The 23164-nt window shown below is 56.0% G+C and overlaps 1 protein-coding gene across 2 annotated transcripts in view; it reads left to right on the top strand.

The window, feature by feature from the left end:
* Positions 1–4425: 4425 nt before the first annotated feature.
* Positions 4426–23164, top strand: part of RXRA (retinoid X receptor alpha) — a 121194-nt gene continuing 102455 nt past the window's right edge. For both annotated transcript variants that reach the window (XM_076355139.1, XM_076355140.1), the window contains exon 1: positions 4426–4557. In XM_076355139.1, coding sequence (XP_076211254.1) covers positions 4530–4557 — 28 coding nt within the window. In that variant the 5' untranslated portion in view covers positions 4426–4529. The remainder of the gene's footprint in view (positions 4558–23164) is intronic.

The following is a 23164-nucleotide window of genomic DNA, read 5'->3' on the forward strand; positions in this document are numbered from 1 at the left end:
CAGTGTCTCTGCCTGTCCTTGGCGTGGGAATGTGGCTCTCCAGCTCCAGCAGATCAAATAAATCATGTGCATTTCACTTCATAAACAAACATCAGCCTGTTAAATGCAGCTGGGAAAAAAACCAAAGCAGTTTGAATCTCCAGCACCCAGAGAAATGTCTTGTCCTTTAGAGTTTTTGCTAGTTTGTGTGTGTAGTACCTCCCCGAGGAGCGGGGACCCACCCTCTGCAGCCGTTTGGGTTTGCAAGGGTGGTTCGGTTGTGTCTGACAGATGCTGAGAGGTCCTGGCAAGACTCAGCTGACTTGTGTGCTTGGGGACTACCTCCACTTTTCAGACTCCAGGTTCCCTGTGTGATGCCATGGTCCCGTCCCCCAAAGTCCTGCCGTGTCTCTTAGCTGCAAGGGAGCCTGGCTGATACTGGGAAGAAAAGCAACATGTGAACTCCTCTCGCCCCTGAGAACACGAGGTAGGTCCTGTTCCGAAGACCTACAGTCCAGATACACGCTGCTGAAACGTCCATGCACTGTGGAACTTTCTGCCTGGGGTAAGTCTCCTGGAGGAGACAGGTAACGCAGATCCTGGTCCTACGGCATCCAAAGGGTTCAAGGTCCTGGAACCTGCAGTGTCTTTGGGGGAGCGGGTTGCTGGAGTTGAGGACAAGCCTGGGAAAGTCCCACAAAGTGTGCATGAGTGGAAGGTGTCTTTCTCCGTCTGCATTTGGTTTTCAGCTCGCATATGCAACCAGATTGCCGGAGTCACACATAGCCTTCTCGGGGAGGGACTCTGTGGCCATGAGCCCCAGGCCAGTGGCTGCAACCACCCTTGCCCCTACATCAGGGTAGCTCTGGCCACCCATTGCAGCCTTGCCCCTAGCTGTGCTGGGGGAGATGGAGCCCAGACATGGCCCGTGAGCTTCTCCTGTTCTTTCTCACTCAGACTTTGTATTTATTCTTTCTTTAATCTGTAATAAAATGCAGCCAGGGAGGGAAATAGATGTTTTTTCTAACTCTGCAGGAGGGCATGAAACAGTAGGGGAAGCACAGCAGGTTTTGCTTTTGTCCCGTAAGATAATTCTGGGTTATGGACAAGATAAGCTGGAATCACTTGGGGGGGAGGGAACCCAACTATGATTTCCAAATCCCCTTACTGGGCCCAGGTGCCCAGTTCTGAATGCAGTCTCAGGTCTCAGCCCCCTGAAGCAACTCAGTGCCTGCCTCCTGCCCATGGCCACATGCACCTAGATCCCTTTGCCCCAAATGTCTTGAGCACATGTGGAGGCAACAGAGAGGGAGTGTGGGGATGGAGGGAGAAGCCTTTGCCTACCTGTCTCTGACCTGGGAATGAACATAGTATCTCTCTCTTTGTCAGATTTGGCCAGAATTGAGTCATGGGATTGAAAGCTGTTCAAATGAGGACAGGCAGACCCCAAATCATCCCACCACATCACCTGCCTTCCTTAGCATCCCAGGCTAAAGGGTATTTGCATTACCCAAGGACAGAGAGAACAAGAGCCACTCAGTTTCACAAGACAGCTCTCCCAGACAGTGTAGGACCTTCAAGCATCCCTGCATCAAGCAGATGTACAAGCCAATGACCTGCAAAAATTATCTTAACATCCCCCCATCACCCCCCATGATGATTAAAGTCCTTAGCTAGGAAGCGCAAAGCTGAAGTTGAGCACAGCATTAGGCAGCCTGGTAGAGCTTATTAAATTAATAGTGCATTAAAGAATTGAGGGGTGGCGGGTGGGGGGGAAAAGGGAAAGAGAAGGTTTGTAACATCACAGAAATATCCTTGCTACCTTCTGGCATCTTCAAGAGACTGGAAATGTGGGACTGCATCCAGCTGTCTTCTCTGGGGCAAAATTCCTTTGGCTTCTGTGGGAGGCTTTACCCAAATAAGGACTGCAGGATCAGACCTGTTATTGTCACTGCAATTAACATTTAGATCCACATCTAACATGAACTGTTACAGGCTGGTTAGGGAGAAATTTAATTTGCTCTAAACAGCTTGATGGGAGAGGAGTGTGAAATGTCCTAGTTATGGTAATTTCATGTGTTAGAGTCTACAAAGGTAGATTTTCAGCCATGGGTCTAATAACCCTGATATCTGCTGCAGCCATCAACCTAAGCGTGCTTTGGGATCCCGAGGTTTGGGGCCAGATCCCCACCTGTGCTCAGTGGCGGGGTAAGCCATTTACACCGGCTGGCAGGCTATCTGATCACCTTGGACATGCTCAAAGCCGTGAAGGCCCACGCTCATCTTAGGCTGTTACGGCACCGATGACTCAAATGGCGTTTGGGTGGTACAGGCAGGCGAGAGCCTGGATCTGCCCTGGCGAGGCACGGAGGAGCATTGCCCCCAGATGTGTTTTCCCTTATCAGACACAACGATGAGCCTTTAGTTTGTGTATCAGGAAACCGATTTCTACCTTTTTGCTGTCGGGGTTTGTACGCAGGTATCCATGAGATCTATGATTTTTGCCCTGCTGACCCACTCTTAGAGGCTTTGGACCTGCTTTTTCTAACAACCCCCAACTTTCTTTTATATCCTTATGTATTTCCTTTTTTCCCTTTTCTCCCAGGAGTTAATGTAACTCAGCCATAAAAACTGACTTGAAGATGAAACTTGGCATTTAAGGTCCCAGCCCGGGAGCAAATGAAGTTACCAGTTATAAACACACACCAAAATCTGTTTGGACATGCTGAAATTACAGGAGCAGAGGATAAAAAGGATCCAAGATGTTTTATTTTGTTTTAACTTCTGCAGCTCTGCGTGAGTGTCAGTTTGCAGCCACTTGCCTGATGCAAGATGGGTCCTCTTGGTGTTTTTCTTCTCCTTGTTATAATTAAAGCTGATGAATTGCAATGCATCTCTTGCTGTGCCAGGGAAGAGACGGGGGTCCCGAGCTGGTCCAAACCAGGGTCCTGAGGGGTTGCCAGCTGTGTACCCCTCGTCTTACCACCCGCATGTGGGTCTGCCCAGAAAGAAAGGCAGGGGCTATCCCCTGGCAGACACGCACAGAAGAGCAGGCAAGAGTTGTAAGAGAAATCAGGTATTAGGGCCTTTCCAGGGCCCCTCCTGTGTGGCTTTAGATACTATAGTGATAGGTATGAGAGATTGATAAGTGCACAAGGTGATAGACAGGGATATGGCAATGAAAGACAGATAAGAGGCTTCATTTTTATGGGAGGAGGTGCTAGATTGCTAACGTTTATGACACGAGACGCTTTCCCAATTAAAGAATAAATCATGGCAGATAAGAGGTTCGGAAGCGCTCCATGGCCGGATCCGCCACACAGCGAGATGATGGTTGGTGGCAGCACTGTACCCGTGTTTGCGTGTTCTAAACCAGGATGGTGATGGGTGCCCTGGCTCTCCCAGCTACCCCCCCATTTCCCCCAACCCCACTTGCTGCAGGAGAGCTGGGCTCTGCGTCGGGAGTAACCTGTGCCAGCAGAAACCCCCAGCAATTGTCCCTGGTGGCATTTCAGGCTTCCCGTGTGACCCTGTCGCTCCCCGCTGCACGTGAGCAGCTGCAGCCGTGGACTGAGCCTGTTTGTTATGCATGTTACCGCCATCAAGAGTGAGGGTCGATATGATGTTTAATATGCTTCATACATAGTGGAGTCGCTTTGGTCCATCAAGTCACTAATACACATTCTTACAAGGCCGAGTATCATTTATTAAACCTGGAGGCATGCCGGGGAGGGTGGGGGCCAGGGCCCCGGCTGCTCTGGGAAGCAGCCAGCGGTGCTGGTGGGGTGGTACCCGCAGCGCTGAGGAGGTGAGAGTTTGCAGACGAACTGCACGGGCGCAGAGACTTATTTGTCGTGCCTCATTTATGGGAAATGAAATAAATTGCGTTTTGAACGCCGGCCGCCGCGTGACGGGCTCCAGGGACAGGGAACAGGGCTGAGGGTCTCACCGGCTGCTCTGAGGCTGGGGTCAGCTGAGATTGCTCAGCATCACCCGAAGAGGCCCCCCCCCCCGAGGTTGCCACCTCAGCGCTCCGTACCCCCCCCTTTTTTTTTTTCTTTTCTCCTCCCCCACCCCCCGCTTTCCCCATCACTTTAAAATAAATAACTAAATAAAATTATTGTCGCTATTTCCCCCGACCCCGGCGGGGCCGGGCGCGGGGCGGCGCTGCGCGGCGCGGCGGGGCGGGCGGGCGGTCGCTGCGGGGCGGTCGCGGCGCTCGCTCCCCCCTGCGCGGGCCCCGGCGCGGAGCCGATCGCGCCCAGCGGAGCCGAGCGGCGGAGTTACATTGTTGGGAGTTTGCAACAACTCCGCGGCCTCGTCTGCGCGCCCGGCGCTGCGCGGGGCCGCCGGTGCGGGGCTGCAGCCTTCCCCGCCTCCTCCTCCTCCTCCTCCGCCCCTTGGGCTTTCCCCCCCCCCCTTCCCCCCCCTCCCTCTCCCCCTTTCGCTTTGATTTCGCTCTCCTCCCCTCTGCGCGCCCTGTGTGTTTGTGTGTGTGTTTTTCGCCGCCGATCTTCACCAAGCCCCTTGGCATGAGTTAAGCACCAGCTATGGACACCAAACACTTCCTGCCACTGGGTGAGTTTTGTTCCGAAAAAGATTCTCCGTTCCTGCGGCGGGGCGAGGGGGGGGGTGGTGGTGGTGGTGGTGGTTAAATAAAATAAAATAAGCGCCCGACCTGCCCCCTCCTCCCTTCCCCTTCCAGCTGCCCGCGCCGGGGAGGCGGCGGGCGGGGGATGCGCTGCGCCCCTTACCCGGGGAGGGCCGGCAGCCCCGCGGGGAGAGTTGGTGTCAGCTCCGGGGCAGCGCCGGGGAAAGTGCCGGGCGGGCCTGCCCCGTGGCCCCCGCTCCGTCCGCCTTAATTTAGTTATTATTTTTTGGGTTGTTTCCCCCCCCTCTATTTTTTTTTTTTTTGGGGGGGGGAGAGGCGCAGCCGGGGGGCGGCGGGCCCCGGGCGGGGAGCCCGGCCGGGTCGGGCCGAGCCGGGCGAGCGGCCGGCGGCGGCGGGAGGGCAGCGGCGGCGGCGCAAGCGGTATTTTCAAACGGGGCAGCGGGCACCCGGGTTCGGCCGGGAGAGCCCCCTCCCCGCCGGGGGCTGCCAGGAGCTAGTCCTGCAGGAGGGCCTGGCATCTCAGAGCCTTTCCTCCTCCTCCCCCCCCCCGCTTTTCTCTCTCGGTTTCTTTTTTTTTTTTAATTTTTTCTTTCCTCCCCTTTCTCCCTCCCCGCCTGTCCCCGCCGGCATCTGGGGCGCGCAGCCGGGCAGGGGGAGGCGGAGCGCCCGCGGGGACCCCCGTGCTGCGCCCGCACCGGCCCCTCCGCTCGCATCCTCCCTCGCTGGCGGCTCCCAGGAGCCGGCACGTTTGGGACCCTCCTGCCTTTTTTTCTTTCTTTTTTTTTTTTTTCCTTTCCTCTCTTTTTTTTAGTTACATTTTAAAACCCATTTCCAGCTGGAGTTTGCCATCGTTTCGGTGACTGAGTCAAGTCCTGGCTTGTAAGGGTGAATGCCTCCTCGCGTCTCGGTTTCAGGAGAAGTGATATTGCAGAGCTCAGTGTTCAGGGTGGGGGGGAAGAAAAGTTTTAGCGAAGTAGCCCGGCGCCAAGTCCAGGCGAGGGGGAAGAAAGATGAATCCTGCCATCCCTGTCACCGCTCAGCGCGGCGGCGCGTGGGCTCCCAGCCTCTGGCCGAGCAAGCCCACGGCCAGTGAGAACATCCACTCCGGCTTCTCTGGGCTTTAAATCTGTGCTCAACCTCTGCTAGCCTGTGGCGGTGTGTTTCGTTTCTTTCTTTTTTTATGTTTTTTGGGTTTTTTTTGTTTAAGAATTGCAATTTCGGTTGTTCCTTCCTAAGAGCGAATAAATATAAACAACATCACAAGGTCCCCAGCTAGCCCTGCCCCCCCGGCAGGGTTTCCAGGACTGCTGTGGTCTGGGGGCTTTGGCAGGGAGAGCCTGGCCCCGTGGGCTGGCAGGTCTTCAGCTGGCATCTGCTTTCCCCCAGAATCATGATTTTAGAGTGCTCCTCGTTGATTCAGCTGTGAGATGGGAAATGCTGCTGGGTTGACTTGCCCAGAGTTGCTGTTTGGGCTAAAAGCATCTCACCTGCAGTGTCCCCCAGGAGCGGGTCCTGCTTTCAGAGTCAAACCCGCTCCTGTTGGGTGGATGAAATGCAGGTGTCGGGGATCATCGCAAACACACCCACCGAAGCAGAAAGTGCCTATCTCTTGCCACACAAAAGGGGTTTAATCTTAGAGGTGGCCGTTTAAAGTATTTGCATTTCCTTTGATGCTCTTGTGGAAGACAGTCCAAACCTCTGTTGATACGGGCAGGATCAGGCCCCTATGTATATGCTTGCATTTTCTTTCAGGCCGGAGCTCTCCTGTTACGCTGTAGATGCTAAATAATACGTTGTGTTATTAGTCATGTTGACTTTGATGGGGGAGGAGAGGGGGAGCGTGTGTCACCTTGCTGCCGGCTCGGGTAAGGATTTTCACACTGGTGCAAATGAAAAACAACAACTGATTTATCTGCTCATTTATAAATGTATGTGTGCCTATGGCGGGGAGAGGGTGGGTCTTTGCAAAATGCTGTTCAGCACGCCGGGAGCATCCAGAGGAAAAACAAGGCAGTCACCCCAGGGCAGCGCTGCTGGGTAGGGGTTATAACTTCGCATCACTGGCTTAGGGGAAAATTCAGCTGCCCGCGGGAGCTGTTTAGGGTGCGTGGTCTGGGTTTGCGTCTGCTGCAGAAGCGACTCCTAAACTTTATCCGCTGGCCTTTGGTCACCGATTACTGGAAAAATCAGCTTTGGTTGTAAGGGCAGTGGATTCTGCAGGTTTTGGAGGGGGAGATCTTGGTCCCTCTCTAAGCACGGGAGGCAGGTTGAGCCTGAAAGCATGTGAGGAGTTTGTAGGAGCGAGGGGAGCCTCGAGGAGGGCGAGCAGAGACCTTCCCAGTGAAACCAGAGCGGAGCCGGGGGGCTGCGGGGCCTCGGTGCTTTTTGGAGGTGGGCTGGTCCAAAACCCGCCGGGTCCCGATTTTGCAGCGTGCCAGGGTGTTTTTGCCAACCCCATCCCATGTCGTTACTGGGAGCTGGCATTTGCAAGCCGAGGGGAAAAAAAATAGCCAAGCTTGTGGAGTTTGTTTCCCTGCACACCAGTATGGGCCTGAGCTGGAGAACAGGAGCAACTGGGGGCCAAAATTGGGCTCCGTTACTGTGTGGCCCCATCAAAATCTCAGCTCAGTTTGGCCTAAAAAGGCTAACCCAGTGGAGGTTCCTGGCCAAGTCGCGGTTAGACTCAGATAACCCTGCTGATGTCATGGGTGGAAGCATGGCCAGTGCTGGGCACTTTTAATAATAGTATCTCATTTTCCTGCTCCTCTTGGGAGCTGCTGGCAGATGCCGGGCAGAAGCTCCCCATGAGGACAGCGCGTCCCTGGGCATCTCCCGGGCTGGATGCCATCGCCCTGCGGCTCCGTCTGCTGTCTTGCTCCCAGGACAACCTGCAGCCTGACGGTGGGGTCTGTGGGCAGCGGGGCTGCCTGCGCCTGCCCCGTGTCTGCCTGCGTGCAGCCTTCCCGCATGGCGCAGGTACCACCACAGCCCTGGGTGAGGCTCATAAACGCCTCGGGGTCCAGCAGATGCTGCCTTAGAAGCTGTCTGGGGCTACAGATCTCCCTTTACCAGGTTTTGGATGATCGGGGATGTCTTGCTTTTGTTCTTCTGGGGGGGGCTGTGCTGTGCTGAGTCTCTGGGAGGAGGAAGATCAAGAAAAAGCCATCACGCAAGTGCCCGCGAGGCTGGGGGGGATCCACATCTCCAGCCTGGTGGGGTGCGCGTGCCGAGGTCAGGCTTGGCACGGGGCCAGGTTGGGGACTGATGTGCAAACCAAGGAGCTTGGTTCTTCGGGTAGCTGCTTGTTCCCAAGGCTCTGACCGTTGCAATCCTTTTATTGCTTCATTTTCTTCTTTGCCCGTTCCCCTAAGAAGGTGGTAGCTCCTGGGGAGCAAAAGGGGGATGGTGAGCTTGGGGAGCCCTCCCTCGAGGCTCAGCCTCATGGCGGGAAGAAACAGTTAATGGGTGTCCGAGGCCGGTGCGTCCCTCCCGGAGGTCAGTTCACCGGGTTGCAACCTCTGCGAGTTTGTCTTCCCAGCCGCGTGGCCGTGCCAGGGCCGGCTGCAGCTGCTCAGGATGTGGGGTGAGAACTGTCCATGCACGGCCCTGCCGAGGCCGGAGCGGGAACGCCTCCGAGGAAAACAGCAAAACAACCCCCCGTGTCAGGTTGAGTGGGAGCAACCCGGAGCACGGGGGCTGCTTCAGGTGGAAGAGAGCGTGGGAGTGTGAGCATCCATGAGACATCTTCATCCCGCATCCCTGGCCTTGCCATCGGGCACGTGGCCGGGATGAGCCTGGATGCTGTGCAAAACCCAAGGCAGACTGGTAGGAGCCCACGTCTGGGTTGAGACCTCAGCATGATCCTCAATTCTGCTGCTTTTAGCTTCAAAAATTTACAGCTGGTGGGGAAAATCCGTAGGGAGGAAAAATTATGAAAGATGCAGAAAGTATCACAGCTTGCCTGAGCATCCCTCTGAGGAAGGAGGAATCCTCTGCCCCACATCTGGAAGATGCTGGCCGGCCCTGTGGGGCTGCCGGTGCAGCACCGGAGAGGGGCCTAGGGGCAAGAGGGAAAGTCAGAGAGCATGTCCTGGTCTCTCTTGCTGAAGCATAGTGTAGGGCTCGACCTCTCCCAGTTGACGTATGCAAAACAAGCCGGGAAGGAATTTTTGCCTATTTCAGAATCTGGGCTGTGACAGTTAAATAAATCCTCTGAGAGTCCCTGAGTTTACTCCACGTCGTCCTGCTGTGTTGGAGAGAGCGTTTGTATTTCTTGTATTTAGGGCATTTTATTTATTTAAAAGAGAGCGGGGGAGAAAGCCACGGAATTTTAGTTATTCATTGCAAATATTATTATTGGCATTTTGCTCCTGTTGAAAAAAAAATCAAGGAGAGAATCAAAACATTTCACTGGAAAATACACCCTGGCTTCGTCCCACCCACATCTTGAAGGCGAAAATAAATATTTATTAAGAAACGGGTTAAAAACCTTTTTGTTGGAGTATTGTTTTCTGGGAGCAGGGGTGGATTCCCATATGCCAGAGCCCTGTCACCCGGCTGAATTTTTTTTTTTTTAATTTTTTTTTTTTCTGGGATGGTTAGGAAAACAAACAGCGGAGCTGTGGGTGCCGCGGGGCAGGGCCTTGGGCTTTGGGATGTTCTTTGGTCCTGCCTCTTGCACAGGGTGCTCGTTCCTACGAGCATCCCGGTGCCTTTCGGGGGGGGGGGACTGTGTGCGAGCAGGGTATTCCCCCGAGGCGCTCAGCTGCCTGAAATCACCGAATCATTCTTGCTATAAATATCCCACGACCCCGCTGCGGGAGGCGGTGAGACAGCAAGGGGCGGTGGCCCTTGGCAAGGGGCTTAACCGAGTGTGGCGGGGATGCCGAGGGGGTCCCTGCCCGCCGGTCGGGCTCCTCTCCGCTGAGCTGGGCTGCCGGTGGTAACCAAAGCCGGGGACACCTCAAATCACTGCCGGTGAAGTGCTGGGTATTGCGGGGACCTTCCCTGGGAGCTCGGTAACCTAATTGGGCTCTAATTAATCCTGTTCTCTGGCTCGGATGCCCAGCGCGTCTCCCCGTCATCGCCTCCCTTTGCGGGCGAAGGAGCTGGGTCTCTCCTCCCTCTGGCCCGCGGTGCGGAGGGATGCTCAGCAGAGCGAGCACGCTGCTGGTGCAGGATCCAACCCGGCAGTTCCATAATTGCTTCCTAAAAGGCCCAGGTGGGCTCTCAAAGTCAGTATAGCTACAAAGCGATAGGGGAGGCAGCCTGGGTGGTTTTATTTTAATTGATTTTGTCAGGAGTTGCTGTATTTTATTACATTTAAAGACTAGACTCTGGAATAACTTTGAACGTTTGACACACACACAAAAAGCAGCTTTCTGACATTTTCCTCTTTGCTTGTCTTTTATTTTATTTCTCCCCTGTCCTCCTCCTCAAAGGAAAGCGTGTGCCTGGAGGGAGGACAGAGGAGGAGGAGGGAGGAGTGGTTGTGTCTCTCCAAAGGCTGCTCGAACATCAAGGCAGCGCAAAGCAGACGAAATAATATTGCAAATAAGGATTTAAAAAACCCTACAGAAGGATCCCCACACATGCCAGCCAGCTCAAACTGCTAGAAGATTTTCAGACAGAAGCAATTTAGCCTGGGAAAATGCTCTTATTGTTGAGATGGAAACTGGCTGTGAGAACTTGCCTTTTCTGACAATGTTTTGCTTAGAAAAAGCAAAGCAAAGTCAGGGAAACAACCTGAGTTTTTATTTAGAGAAGACGGAGCATTTCAAAATGGAGGGTGTTTTCTGAGATAAACAGGGAACAATTCCCTTTCAAGAAAGGGAAGAAAGGGTTCAAATTAAGCCCAAAAGCAGCTCCCCTCCTTTGAAATTTTGTTTAACATGGAGTTAAAAAATAATCCTGTTCAAACAGACCACTCGTAAGCATAAAACGGTTGTTGGTTTTTTGTTTTTTTCTTTTATTGTGATCTACAATAAAAGTTTCAAGGTTGCACCTTGGGGCTGTAATTCCGATCGCAGCTCTGTTTGTGCCAGCTCCTGCCTCTGCGCATCAGGAGGGGACAAGTTTTCTTGCCTTGAAAACTCGTAGTCTGCCCCGATGAGACAGATACAGGGTGGGAAATTGAGGCACGCGGGTGCGTCTGAGCGCCGGCGAAGCTGGGAATGGGGCCGGGAGCGAGGGTGTGGGGTGGTTGTGAAACCTCGGCTGGGACGGCGGCTTCCAGCCCCACAGAGCAGATCCGTCTGGGATCTGAGCTCCACAGGGCTCCCGTGGCCTTTTGAGGGTCCCAGCTCCTGGTAGCCAAAAAACCCCAAGCTGCTTTTTGGCCTGGGAGCAGAGAAAAGCTCGCAGATGGGGTTTGTGTGTAAGCCAGGTGCTCCCAAACCAGAGCGCAAGGAAGAAACACCCTAAATACTTGTTTTATTAAGCATCAGGAGCAGGGCTCGCATCCCCTTTCTGCTCTAGCGGAAGATGGTTCCTCTCGCCGTGGGCATTGCTCCTTCTTTCAAACCCCAGGGGATTTTTATTTTTTTGGGGGGGTTAATCTCTTGGTTTTGGTGGGCCCTGAGTGGAGGTTGGTGGCGTATTTGGGTTTGGGTCTTGTCTGAGCCGTAACCCTTTCCCCGGATCGCATCGAATGCGAGATCACTGCGGAGTGAAGAGATAAAAGGTGCAATACTGGTATTTGTGACCAATAAAATGGTAATGGGATTCCCATCTGGTTGTTACTTTTCATGGTCTCCTCTTTTGTGGAGTTTTGGCTTTCTTCAGCTTTTACAGACTTTTAAAAAAAAAAAAAAAAAAAAAGAAAAAATAAGGGGAGGGGAGCTGAGGGCAGCCCTGGAGCCCCCCCGAGGTTTACAGCCCCCTCAGCTCATGGAGCAAATCCTTTGTGCTGGGGCTGCCAGGAGCGGATTAGGGAGGGGATGCCCTGTCTAGTTTCAGCTGGCTGTGCGGCGCTGGGCGCGAAGGCAGAAACATTTGATTATTGTTTTTCCATTTTTGGCCGACGAGTAAGTGCTGGAAAGTTTTTTTTTTTTTGGTGGTGTGGTTTTTTGTTGTTTTTTTTTTTTTTTTTTTTTTTGCTGTGAACTCTGTGGGCTGCTGCGAGACAATTTTATTGTGGGCAGCACGTCTCCTACATGCCCATTACGGAGTCGAAATGAGGCAATGACAGCGGTGAAGCAAGAGCGGAAGGAGAAACGCGAGAGAGGGGGTGCGCTTCCAGCCGAGATGTGCCCGGAGATGTGGAGGTGACAAAGCGGGGAGACGGGGTTAGGCTGTGCCGGGTTGGCGCGGGATGCGACGGAGGAGGCTTGCTCTGAGCGGGTGAGACGGTGAGCGATGGCAGAGGCACAAAGGGGCGTAGAGAGGAGCGGGGTCAGAGAGAGGCGGGAGCGTGGAGGAGCAATCCCCGGGGGCATTGCATGGAGCTGGGAAAGCTGTTTTGGCTGCCCCGGGGGGGGGGCCAGGGATGGGCGAGAGTGGCTTGCCAGCGCTGTGGCTTCCCTGCCCTGCACCGTGGGGAGCAGCCTCTCCCCGAGGACCCATGTGCAGGTGAGGGCTCTTGCAAAAGGGGGGGGGAAAAAGACAGACAGACCCCCTTTCCCCACTGGTCATCTTGCCAGACTGTGCTGGACTCCCCTTCTGCCCCCACCTCCTCTTTTTGCTGCCCCGTTTTTGCAAGATGAGTGACTTTATCAGGCCTGGGAAGCTGTGAGCTCTGCCCCTCGTGGAGGAGCTGTGGCCTCTAACACCACCGAGCAGGGCCTGGCGGCGGCAGATGACAGCGTATCAGCGGCAGGTTGTGCCCGGAGATGCTCGCCCATGCCATGGTGGGGAGATGCGCGGCCCCGTGTTTCCTCGCATCGGTGTTGGGGCTGCTTCTGGAGACCCCCTTGCACCCTAACAGCTGCCCTGACCCACACCCGTGGGGCTGCTGCAGCCTGGGGGGAGGCTTAGCGGGGGGCCAGGGGTGTGGGGTAAAAGCAGAGGTCCCTATGAGGGCACCCGAACCTTGCGAGGGACCAGGCAACTTTAGCAAGTTGAAAACCTCTGTCTCAGAGCTCTGCACCTGCATGGCCAGCCCTCCCTTTTGACCTGCACTTGTTCAAGTGTGACTTTCAATTGATCATAAAAATCCAGCGTGATTCACAGCGCTTCTGCCCTCCAGCCTGCCGGACTCCGTCTCTCCGCATTCACTTAGCGTGAGAGAGCAAATTGCCCTCCAGTTCATGCTCCTCGTTCTTAATGGGGAGCCGTTGCTTTCTGGGTCTCTTCCCCCCCATGCGCTCCTTGAATTATAATACATTAGAGATGGTGGCTTAGCATTTTAATTTATTCTCTTTTTTTATTTATTAAGAAAACCCGTTTCAATGCAAGCTCCCAAACGTCAGGGTGGGGAGGGAGGGAGGGAGGTGCAGCTCCGTGCTCCATCCCAGCACAGACCCCGTGTGCATACGTGTGCGTGTGGCTCACAGACAGTGAAATTGCACCCTAGAGTTATAAAGCAATTGTCTAGCTCAGCAGCAGAATGAGCATGAAATGGTGCAGAAAGCAACTAAATAAAATTGGGTAAGGCAGATGCATGAAAATAATGACATCTCTATACCGTAGTCAGGCGCACTTGCTCTTTCTCGCACACGCAGATAAACTTTTATAACAGACTTTGCATTTATTTTCCCAGGAAACTCTTCTGAAATGGAGATGTGTGTTAGTGTGGTGTGAGCCCTCGCACCCCCTCTCCCGCGTTTCTGGGGCCGTCGTGCCGTGAATTGTTGCCCCTCTCCTCCCCTGCCGCTCTCCCTGTCCCCCTTTCCCCTTTTTTTGTTTTCAGAGCAGGGTTTTTATGCTCAGCCAAACACTGAGACGATAACCTTTGCAACTTCATTTCCCTTCGGCTGCGGTGGCCGTGCCGGGCTGGGGGAGCGCTGCGAGCGGGTGGCTCTCGGGGGTGACCTGCCACCTCCCATGCAAATGGAACGAAGAGGCACTCTCCTGGCTCGCACTCGCTTTGGGGTTTTCTCTTTTTTTCTTCCCTGGATGGTGGCAGCTGTAAGGACGGGACGGTGCGGGCTGTTGCGTGGAGCTTTAGGACATGAGAGCGGGGATGCAAAACCTGTGTCAGTGCACTGGCTGTGTCCCCGCATCCCTCCTCCCTGGTGATGGCTGGTGGCACCAGGGCCACCTGCTCCCACCCTCCGCATTTATCTGGCTGCACAGGTTAAAAATGCCCCAAATTGGGGGCCTGGAGGATTGACCTTAAGTGCGATTCCTCCCCAAACACCTGCCCCGGTGCTTCCCCTGGGCTCTGTGCTGCTCAGATGCTGCCCCAGAGCCTTTGGCCTCACCAGAGGCATGTTCCCCCTTGTCTGCTCCCGGGAAGCCGATAAGTTTCCCGACACGGTCTGACGTTTCGCTCCTCTTGCGCCAGGATCCCCGCGAGGCTGGGAACAAGCTGCTAATCTTCCCACCCAAGAGGCCCTTTAGGTGACGTTAAGGCTGTGTCCCTGACACCCTCGTGCCCTCCTACCTCCGAAGGCATCACCGGGCACCGCTCCATGTGCTCACGGTACTGGGGATGCCCTTTCTCAATGGGGCGCTGCCTGCTGCATCCCAACCGGGCTGGCTCATCCCGGGGACGGGGAGCGGGTGGCAGCAGTTGGGCTCCCCCAGCCTCCCCAGTCCGCTGCTCCCCTGTTTGGAGGGCTCAGGACTGAGCTGGTCATGGATCCTTTCCCTCTCTGCAAGGAAAATTAAGTCCATCTTTGCGCTGCTGGGCTTGCTGCACCGGAGCCTGGGGCTCACTGCCTTTGCAGCAAAACCTTCATCTCTGATTTTCCTTTGCTGGGATGTGTCCCCGGGGTCCCAGATTAGCCACTCCAGTGCTTTGCCCGCTGCCTCCCCATCACACGCATACCCAGCGCAGATCCCACGGGTGGCTGGGAGCCGTGTGTTGGCTGCGCAGCCCCAAAGCACAGCGCGGCACCGAGCCCAGCAGCGTGGGACACGTGCATGTTCCCCTCCTTGCTGCCTGCAAAAATCTGGCTCCTCTGGAGAGAGGCAGAGGAGGAGGCTTCCCTGCAGAGATTGCTCCGGCTCTGGGCAGACGGATGCCGAGGCCCTGCCAGCATTTTTGCTCGTGTGGAGCCACAGCACGGGAGTGGAGAGCAGGGAAGTGCACGCATGCAAAAATCAGTGTGAAGGCATAAATCAGACCAAGAGTGAAAGGTTAAAGAAATCCAGAGGAAGCGGAGTGATGTGCGTGATAGAAAGGGGTTTCCTGTACCTACACAGGCCACCCAGGCTCCCTTCCTGTCAGGGTAAACCTGCTAAAGCCGAAACTTTCCGCACCCCTAAGCAAATTGTGGTCTGCTGGATGGGCGCGTTGTGAGCAAGCAGTGCCAGCTAATACTTTGCACTTAACAACGTGCTTCCTCCGAGTCTCTGCGGTGGTATTTATAGGATGCCTGGGCAGCCTCCGGGGGAGCACCGCAACCGTTCGACCCCGTGGTTGGGGAGCAGGAGCTGGGCTCGGGGAGGGCAGGATGCCATGACCTGTGCTGGAAGCTGTGCTGCCACGGCGCAGCCCTAAGTCCCCGTCCTCCCCACTGCCGTCCTCGCTGGGCTGGTTTTCTGCAAGTGAGCCGTGTCAGCCGGCTGCCCTGTGCTCCTGGTCAGGGACCGGACATCAGAGGTGGCTCTGGGAAGAGTTAAGACTTCTGGGACAATTACCTGAAGGCCCCCATTTAAGCACTTAGGAAGGCTTAGGCGTGATCCCTGCTGGAGACAGCCTGGCCCCAGGCCAGCTGATACCTATTGTTTGCAAATGTCGGAGACTTTATCTAAACAGCGGTTCAGAGCCGGGGCTTGCTGGGAGCAGGAATCCCAGATGCTCTGGGGAGGGGGGGGGGCTCTGCTAACCTGCTGCGGGGAGGCTGATGCTACGCGGGGACTTGCTGCCGAGATATATGGCAAGGCAGTACCCCGAATTACACCCTGCCAGCAGGTTTCTCTGCTGCTTACAGGGTTGGGAGACACATACTTAGTTTGTCAGGGTTTTTGCCTGTGTTTCGAGTTGTATTTTGGTAGCGGTGCTGCCGTGCCCTGCAGCTCTCGGGCTTTGCCTTGGAGCTCCGGTGCAGCTCTGCCTCAGGGTTTCGCCCTCTTCTCAGGGGGGAAAAGCCAGCAGTTCCCTTATGGAAGTCACTCCCTCTCCGTGCCTCACCTGTGGGGCAGGTTTAGGCTGTGGAAATCAGGGGCCATCGGTCACCGTGGGCTTTGTTTATCTTGGGCGCTTGGTTTTCTCATCTTTGTTGTTTTTCCACCTGTGCTGCTATTGCCGAGGGGCGTTCGGCGCCGCTCCCCGTGGGCACCCAGGTGCTCTGGTCAGCCGGGTGTTATGCCACGGGAGCCGAGGCTGTGCGGGCACGGAAAACCATGTCTGGCTTCTCCAGCAAGGTTTCACGGCCTCTAGGTGTGTGCAGGAAACGTTGCAGGGCAGGGATTTCTTGCAGCAAGCCCTGGGTGGCAGATAACAGTGCGGTGCCCATCTAAAGCCCCCACCTATGCAAATGCAGAGGCTCCACCTCTCCCTGCGCCTTCCCAAAACCCCGCGGCAGTGCAGGGGATACGGGGCTGATCCGGGCATCCTCCCAGGGCTCTTTCTTGGAGCAGTGGCATTTGCCCCTGGACGCTGCCCCCGTTGCCGTGAGGTGCAGCCCACCCTGGGGCTGCAGCCTGGTGTAGCTCAGCAGCACCCTGGGAGCAGCGGCCGGCGTTGGGGAAGCTGAAAAGCTCTTCTCGGGGATTCAGAAGCAGGCAAGCCCCAGGATACGGCCAGGGCAGCAGTGGTGTGGAGGACGAAGCTCATCCTGGCTCGTCCCCGAGAGCAGAGGGATGCTTCCAGTCCTGTCTGAAATGTGGGGACCCCAAAACAGCCCTTCGGAGGGATGAGAATGCGTGTCGGGGCAGAAAAGTGCCCGCGCTGGGTCAGGATGCGGGTTGGGGTCCTTGCTGCCCGCGATGGGTGGGAAGGGGGCGAGAGTGCAGGGCTGGCGGTGCACTCTGGGCACGGGGAGGTGCCCGCAGGGCGGGAGCAGCCGGTCCTGCCAGTTCTCCCCCACGCAGGGCTGGGCACTTGGAAATCCCCCGAGTTGCAGTCAAGGCTGAGGGCTCATCCCGTGTCCCTCTCTGCCACTGCTTCCCCGGGTGGCCTTGTGCAAGTCACCCAGTTTGGGCATCCCTCGGCTCCCAGCTGGGTGACGGGGTAACGCTCTTCCTTGGCTGGTCCTGATGGCTCGATTGCAAAGCTTTGGGAGCAGAGACTCTGTGTTGGGGAAAGCACCCAGAGAGCCTGGCCCTGGCTGGGAGTAAAAGCTTGCTTTGCATGGGAAGGGAAGGCGAAGCCAGTGTGCTCCCTAACTGAATGCACCTTTACAAATTAATAAGGTAGAAGTGACTCTACTGAAAAAAAACCCCCAAACTAATGCGTTGGCTTGCCCCTGTAATTGCCAATGTGGAAATCACGGGCACATGAGGACTTGCAAGCAAATAATTAAATCCGCAGCCTTGTTTCAAAAGCAGAGGAAATGAGCCTCCCAATGCTGCCCAGCCCCGCGCCGGGGCTGGGGGTGTCACGGGCGACCCTTTGGCAGAGGAGCCTTGGCCAGGGTGGTTCGGCTGGTGCGGACCCCCCACGAGCACCGGCGGGATCAGCAGCTCGGCATTGATTTCATCGAATCGGTTCGAGATCGTGTCAGCTTAACTAAGGACTGAGATTGACCCACGGTGATTTGCTGACTTTATTATTAAGACGATGATGTGGCTGGGCTGGGGGAGAGGGAGCTTGTCGTTCCCATCTCTGCACGGTGGGGTGGCTTGGGGCAGGACTGACACCTTTTCCAAATTTTCACTGTATCTTTTGCTGTGAAGAGGCAAAATCCTGAATGTACCTTGAAGGAGCGTTAGGAGAAGGACTTTCCATCCCAGCTCTTGGCCCTGTCAGTAGCTGCAAAAGAGGAACGTTATAAGGAGCTATTCATCATTGCAATTATTTTATTAAGAGTACACAGTGTGCTTGGGAGCTGGAAGAGATGGAGCTTTGGGATGTTTTCAGCATTATAAATACTGGTTGGTTACATCACCCAGCTTTTAAAAAATGGTATGTGTAGTCCTGGTGAAAGAGGATTTGCAGACAACCTTGGAGAGGAGAGCTGTGTGTCTGTTCCCAGCAGGGAGGGCAGCGCGGCTGCTGCCCTTGCATCTCCCTCGGGACCAACACGGAGAGAAATCTCTGGGCTTTGCCCCTGCGCAATATCCCTGGGGGGAATTTGTGCCTGGGTGCCTGGTGTGGGCTGGAGATGGGTGAAACGGGCTCCTCGGGGGTAGCCGAATCATTATCGTGGGAGGTGGGTTAGCTCCTCTGGCAGAAACACGGAGGGCCTGTAGCACACCACTGCTCCCCGCTCTGCAAACGCTCCGTATAACCTCATGCTACCAAAACCCAAAATGCTGCTCTGAGGCCTGTTCTGCGGTTTTCTGTCCTGTGTGGGGCCCTGCGTGTTTTGCAGGGGCTGCCCGCCTTGGTGGCACCCCATCCTGCTGCGGCAGCGCTGGAGCAGCCGGTGGTGGGTCCCATGGCAAGCTGGCACCTCCGTGTGCGTTATCGCAGCCGCGCTCCGGGGCTAAAGTCCACGATGGGAAAATACCCGGTGGACTTTTAACTGGAGTCCTCAGGAGAGCCCAGCTTAGAAACCTTTAACTGTTTCGTGGCGATCTCTGCTGGAAAACAAAGAGAGAATTGGGGAGAGGGTGGGCTGCCCTCCCGGGGTCAGGTCCCTGCAGTGGGAGCTCACTTGCGGCCACGCTGGGGAGGCGATGGGAACCGTGTTGGCTGGTGCTGGGGTCGTCACTGCACGTGTCCACCCCTCCACTGGCTTTGCTGTCATACCCTGGGCTCTTGGCCCAGCTGTGCCAGGTAGTATGGGCCCCCCAAAATCCAGCTCTGGGCATGCAGAGGCTGCACCAGGGTCACCGGACTGTCCTCCTTGGGACACATCTCAGCGTGTGTCCCTGCCCTCCTCCCTTTGCTCTCCCTCCTGCTGTGTGGCCTGAAAAGATGAACCCCGTTTGCCGGGGAGGGGGTGGGCATTGCTCTGCAGCATCCATATCAATGGGAAGCTACATCTGAAGGTTGAAAGGAGACTTGGCTGCTGCTTTTTTTGCTGTCCCGTATGCTGGATTTGCCTCCTGCTTCAGGCACCTGGGTCCCCGGGGGGGTTTATTCCAGCATCTTCATCCTTATTCCTCTTGCCCTTTCCCTTGCTTTTGTTTTGCATGGGGGGGGGTTTCTGCAGGTTGTGAGTCTTGTTTGTGAGTGGGTTTGCGAGCCCCGGGTGGGTCCCCGCTGCGGGCCCAGGGCTCGAGCGGTGCCTGTGCAGGGGGTGAACGGGGCTTTCCCGTGACTCCAGCAAAACCAAACAGCCACCCTCTCTGCGTCACGGGGTGATAGATGCGTTGGCAGCGGGGACGGGGACAGGGCGTGCTCCCCCGAAAGGGCCAAGGGCTTTGCAGGGGGGAAATTCGTGCAAGCAGGGGCGATGCAGGATTTGTGCCCGTTGAGACCAGCTCAGTGTGGGACGGCGTCCCTGGCAGTCCCTGGAGGCACACCTTTGCAGGGGAGCGGGAAAGGTCCCCATGTGCCACGAGCTGTGCCCTCGGTGGAAGTGATTCCCGGGTGAGAAATTCCCACTGTGGAAGCCTTTATTACTGGGCAGAGCTAGGTTTGTTTTGTTTATCATCCATTTACTTGGCTTTGGAGGCATGCCCAGATTGCTCCAATTTTGTGTGTGTGGATGTGTGATTTATTAGGATTCAGGGCTTTTTCTTCTGGTTTAATTTCACTTCCTCAAACTGACAGGCCGTTTGAACAAACTTCTTTTGGATGATTTCCTCTATAGTTTTAAAGGGACGCCTAAAAATAAAGAGAAAATGTTGCAGCATGGTTGACAATTAAAAAAACACCCGGTCTGTCTCTGTGACAAACCTCAGCCCTGATTTCGGTAATGGAGAGAGCTCAGAGGGTGAAAAAACAACATGATTTCACTTTTGGGTACTTAGAGCTTTTGACGGCACTTCAGGGATCACTGGCTTTACTTGTTTTGCTGTAGAGCTGATCGTGCCGCGATCCTGCGCGCACTTAGGCATGTTCTTAGCTTTCTGCATGCGAGTGGTCCATTAAAATAGCTGTGCGTGTCTAAAGCTTTGCCAGCTCCAAGCTTTGGTTTCCTCTCTTTGGCTTGATCTGTTCCGCAGCAGTCAGGAAGAGGGGGAAAAAAAAAACCCAACACATTTAAGAAACACTGGAAAACGGAATTGCAACTTCCAGAGAATGGGGAGCAGGTAGGCAAGGGCAGAGCACCTGTAGCTGCCTTGAGCTGGGTTTGCTGCTTTTGTTCTGCCGGGGTTTTTACAAGCTGGGATTTCGCAATGGCGACATGGCTTTCGAAATAAGTAAGACGGGGTTTTGCCTGGGCGTTCTCCGGGGCTCGGCGCCGGGCGCGTTGCTGGCGATACAGCCCGCGGCGCAGGGAGGCGGTGGGGAGCCCCAGCGGCGTCGGGGTGACGCTCGGGTGCTGCCCGGGTGCAGGCAGGGACCTGAGGAGCCGCTCCGTCCATCGCGCTCGTGGTGCCTGTCAGCAGAGAGATTGAGATGAAGGAAAACTTCCTTTCCCCCTGTCCAAGCTATAAAAGCATGAGAGAGAGAGAAAAAGATTTCCCTCAGGGATCAGCAGTGATAAAAAGCCTCTCTTTTGAAAAGCAATGAGAGAAAAGAAGTGTGTCTAATCCTCCTGGAGAAGAAAGGGAGAACATCCGTCTGCCGCAAGCCGTGCGGGGGCCGGAGGGACTCCGGTGTGGATGCAGCGACCCGGCACTCCTGCCCGGCCGGATCCTGCCTGGCGCTGGCTGATGCAGAGGAAGGGCCAGATCCTCTGTGCAGGAGCAGAGATGCTTTTTATTGCACGGGATCCCGGGGGGTGGGCTCCTGGGAGCCAGCCTGTGGGTCCCTGCAGGGCTGGGGGGCCGGCTGTGCTGCGACACAGGGTGCAGGCAGCAGTGTGGGGCTCGTGGGGGCTGGGGAGATGCTGCTGGCTCTGTTGCCATCCTCATGTTGCTCAATCTTTGCAGAAGAGCCTTGGTGGCACCTGACGGGGGAGAGGCATGCACAGATTTTCTTTCCCCTTTTACCCTTGGGCCTGGGGCTGGAGAAGGCTGGAAGGGGGAGATGCAGCCCCGAGCGAGGAGGGATGCTTGTCCCCGGGGCGAGTATCCGAGGGACCACCACAGCCCTTGATCGCTTTTTCCTGGTGGTACGAGGGCGTGCGGCTGGCCTGGCTGGCTGTGTCCGCAGCTGTCTTTCCTCTCCTGGTACAACCGTGTCACCATTTCCTCGGTGACAACCTGCAGTGTCCAGTCATGGCAGAAGAGCTGCTCCGTCACCCCGTCAGCTATGGGGCGGTGGCAGCTCGTCCGCTGGTCCTGTGCTCACAAAGTCCGACCTGAGGCCGCCCGGTTGTCCTTATTGCTGTTGTGGCTGATGGTTTATTTCGAGCAGCATCCGCCCTGTCTCGTGACTTGATTAAAAAATAAAGCAAACAGCAATGCAGCGTGGCTGCTGTGACCTGGGGGGTCCCTTCCCTGAGCCCCCATGGGGTTCCCAGCGCGTGCCTGAGCCGTGTGGACCAGGGACGGGCTGCTCCGGGGGGATTTAGGAGAAGAACATGCTGGGGATGGTAGGGTAAAGGCAAATGGCAGTGTCGCAGTGGAATGACCTGTCCGGCTGGGAGAACAGCTCGGCTGGGGACGGAGAGGTGGGTGTTGGGGTGGGAGCCCTCCGCACGCTGGGTCGCACACACCCGAGCGAGGCAAGGGGCAACTGCCCCGCTCCTGGGGACCCACCGCCTCTCCCATCAGTGGGGTTGAGGATCCTTTCATAGACTGTAGAGATTCATCTGCTCGTGAACAATTATCTGTGTCTCCTTGAACTGAATAATGATAATCCACAGCCAGGAAAGTCCTCATTACACTGGGATTAATGAGTTTATTTTTAAAACAACAACAACAACAACAAAAAAAGCCAAAACCACCACCCTGCAAAGGAAGACCCTTCAGGAAGAAACGGGTGATGGGGCGGTGGCGCGATGGAGCTCTTGCCACAGCCCCACTGCTGCTTCGGCAGCTGGGGAGGAAAATAAAGCTGACATCAGGGTGTACTTGCTAACTGCACAGCCTGGTAGGCAGTGGTGTGGTCTGCATCCCGGGGACGCGTGCCGGGCTTCCCCAGCAGCCTCGCCTCGGGATGTGCTTGCTGTGCTTCTGGGTAAGGATTTTGGAGAGACCGTCAGCGTTTTGCCATCGGAGAAATGTGCTGCGCTGGCCGGCGGGCGAGCACAGAGCATCCTTTTGTGTGCTGGGAGCCTCTGAGGCATTAGACGGTGCCTATCATGTCGCGGTGTCACCTACTGCCCGTCTTCTCGTCTTGGTAACCGCGGGAAACTGGGGCTGAGGTTTTTGAAGATCATCCTGGGATGTTGTAGCTGACGGCTTCGGTGCCGGGCGTTTATGCCCTGGCCCTTGGAGAGGGCTTTGGCAGAGCCCACCACCCTCCGCTTGTATGCGGAGGGAGTGAGTGACTCATGAACCCCTCGCAGAGAAAGGGGAGCAGGAAATTAGCTCATGGCTCTTGTGAAAGAGAGAAGCCAACTTGATACCTATAATTAAAGCGGGTGTCAAGGAATGAAGTGCAAATTCCTCAGCGGGCATCTCACCGGGAGGGAAAGCAGCGCCTGCCGGCTGACCCGAAAGTGGCAGCTCCTCCCCGGTGACAGGCTGTGGAGGGGCCAGTGCCGAGTCTGCGAGGGCCAGGCATAAGACCCCTGCTCCCGTCCCTCCTGGCAGTAACGAGCTGATGCAGATGGCAAGGCCACATGTGTTCTGTCCCCGTCCTGTCCCCGTCCTGCTGCTCCAGCCAGCGTGAAGGAACTGGCCCGAGGAGCTGCGGGAACGGTGCCCAGTGGGGACGGTGGATCTGCCCCAGGCAAAAAACTCCTGGGGAGCACGTGGGGCTTGTTGGGGAGGCGAGGGGTCCCTGGGCGCAGAGCTGGGGAGAGGCAGCCGTAGAGAGCGAGGTGAAGGGGGGGGTTGGGGTGCCTGCTTTGGGAATTGCAGGCGAGCAAGGGCAGGAGCAGGACGTGGAGGCAGCGTCCGTGATGGTGTGGTGGGGTGGGATGGCCTCGGGGGGAGACCTGGGTCCTCACTGGGATTGGAGGAGGCACTTGGGGACCCGTCCTGCTGGGGTGCCTGCAGCACTGTCTCACCTCGAGAGCCTTGTTCCCCTAAAGTGCTTGTGTTACCTTCCACCCCCCCCCCCCCCCAGCACGCCTCCGAGGGGAAGGGAAACTGAGGCACGGGGATAATGTTGTGTGCTTATTTTGCGTGAGTGCTGAGCACATGCGCGGTGGCTCCAGGCTCTTGCACCGGTCCCTTCTTTTCCAGCCACTC

This window comes from Aptenodytes patagonicus, chromosome 18, assembly GCF_965638725.1.
Source record: "Aptenodytes patagonicus chromosome 18, bAptPat1.pri.cur, whole genome shotgun sequence".
Lineage (NCBI taxonomy): Eukaryota > Metazoa > Chordata > Aves > Sphenisciformes > Spheniscidae > Aptenodytes > Aptenodytes patagonicus.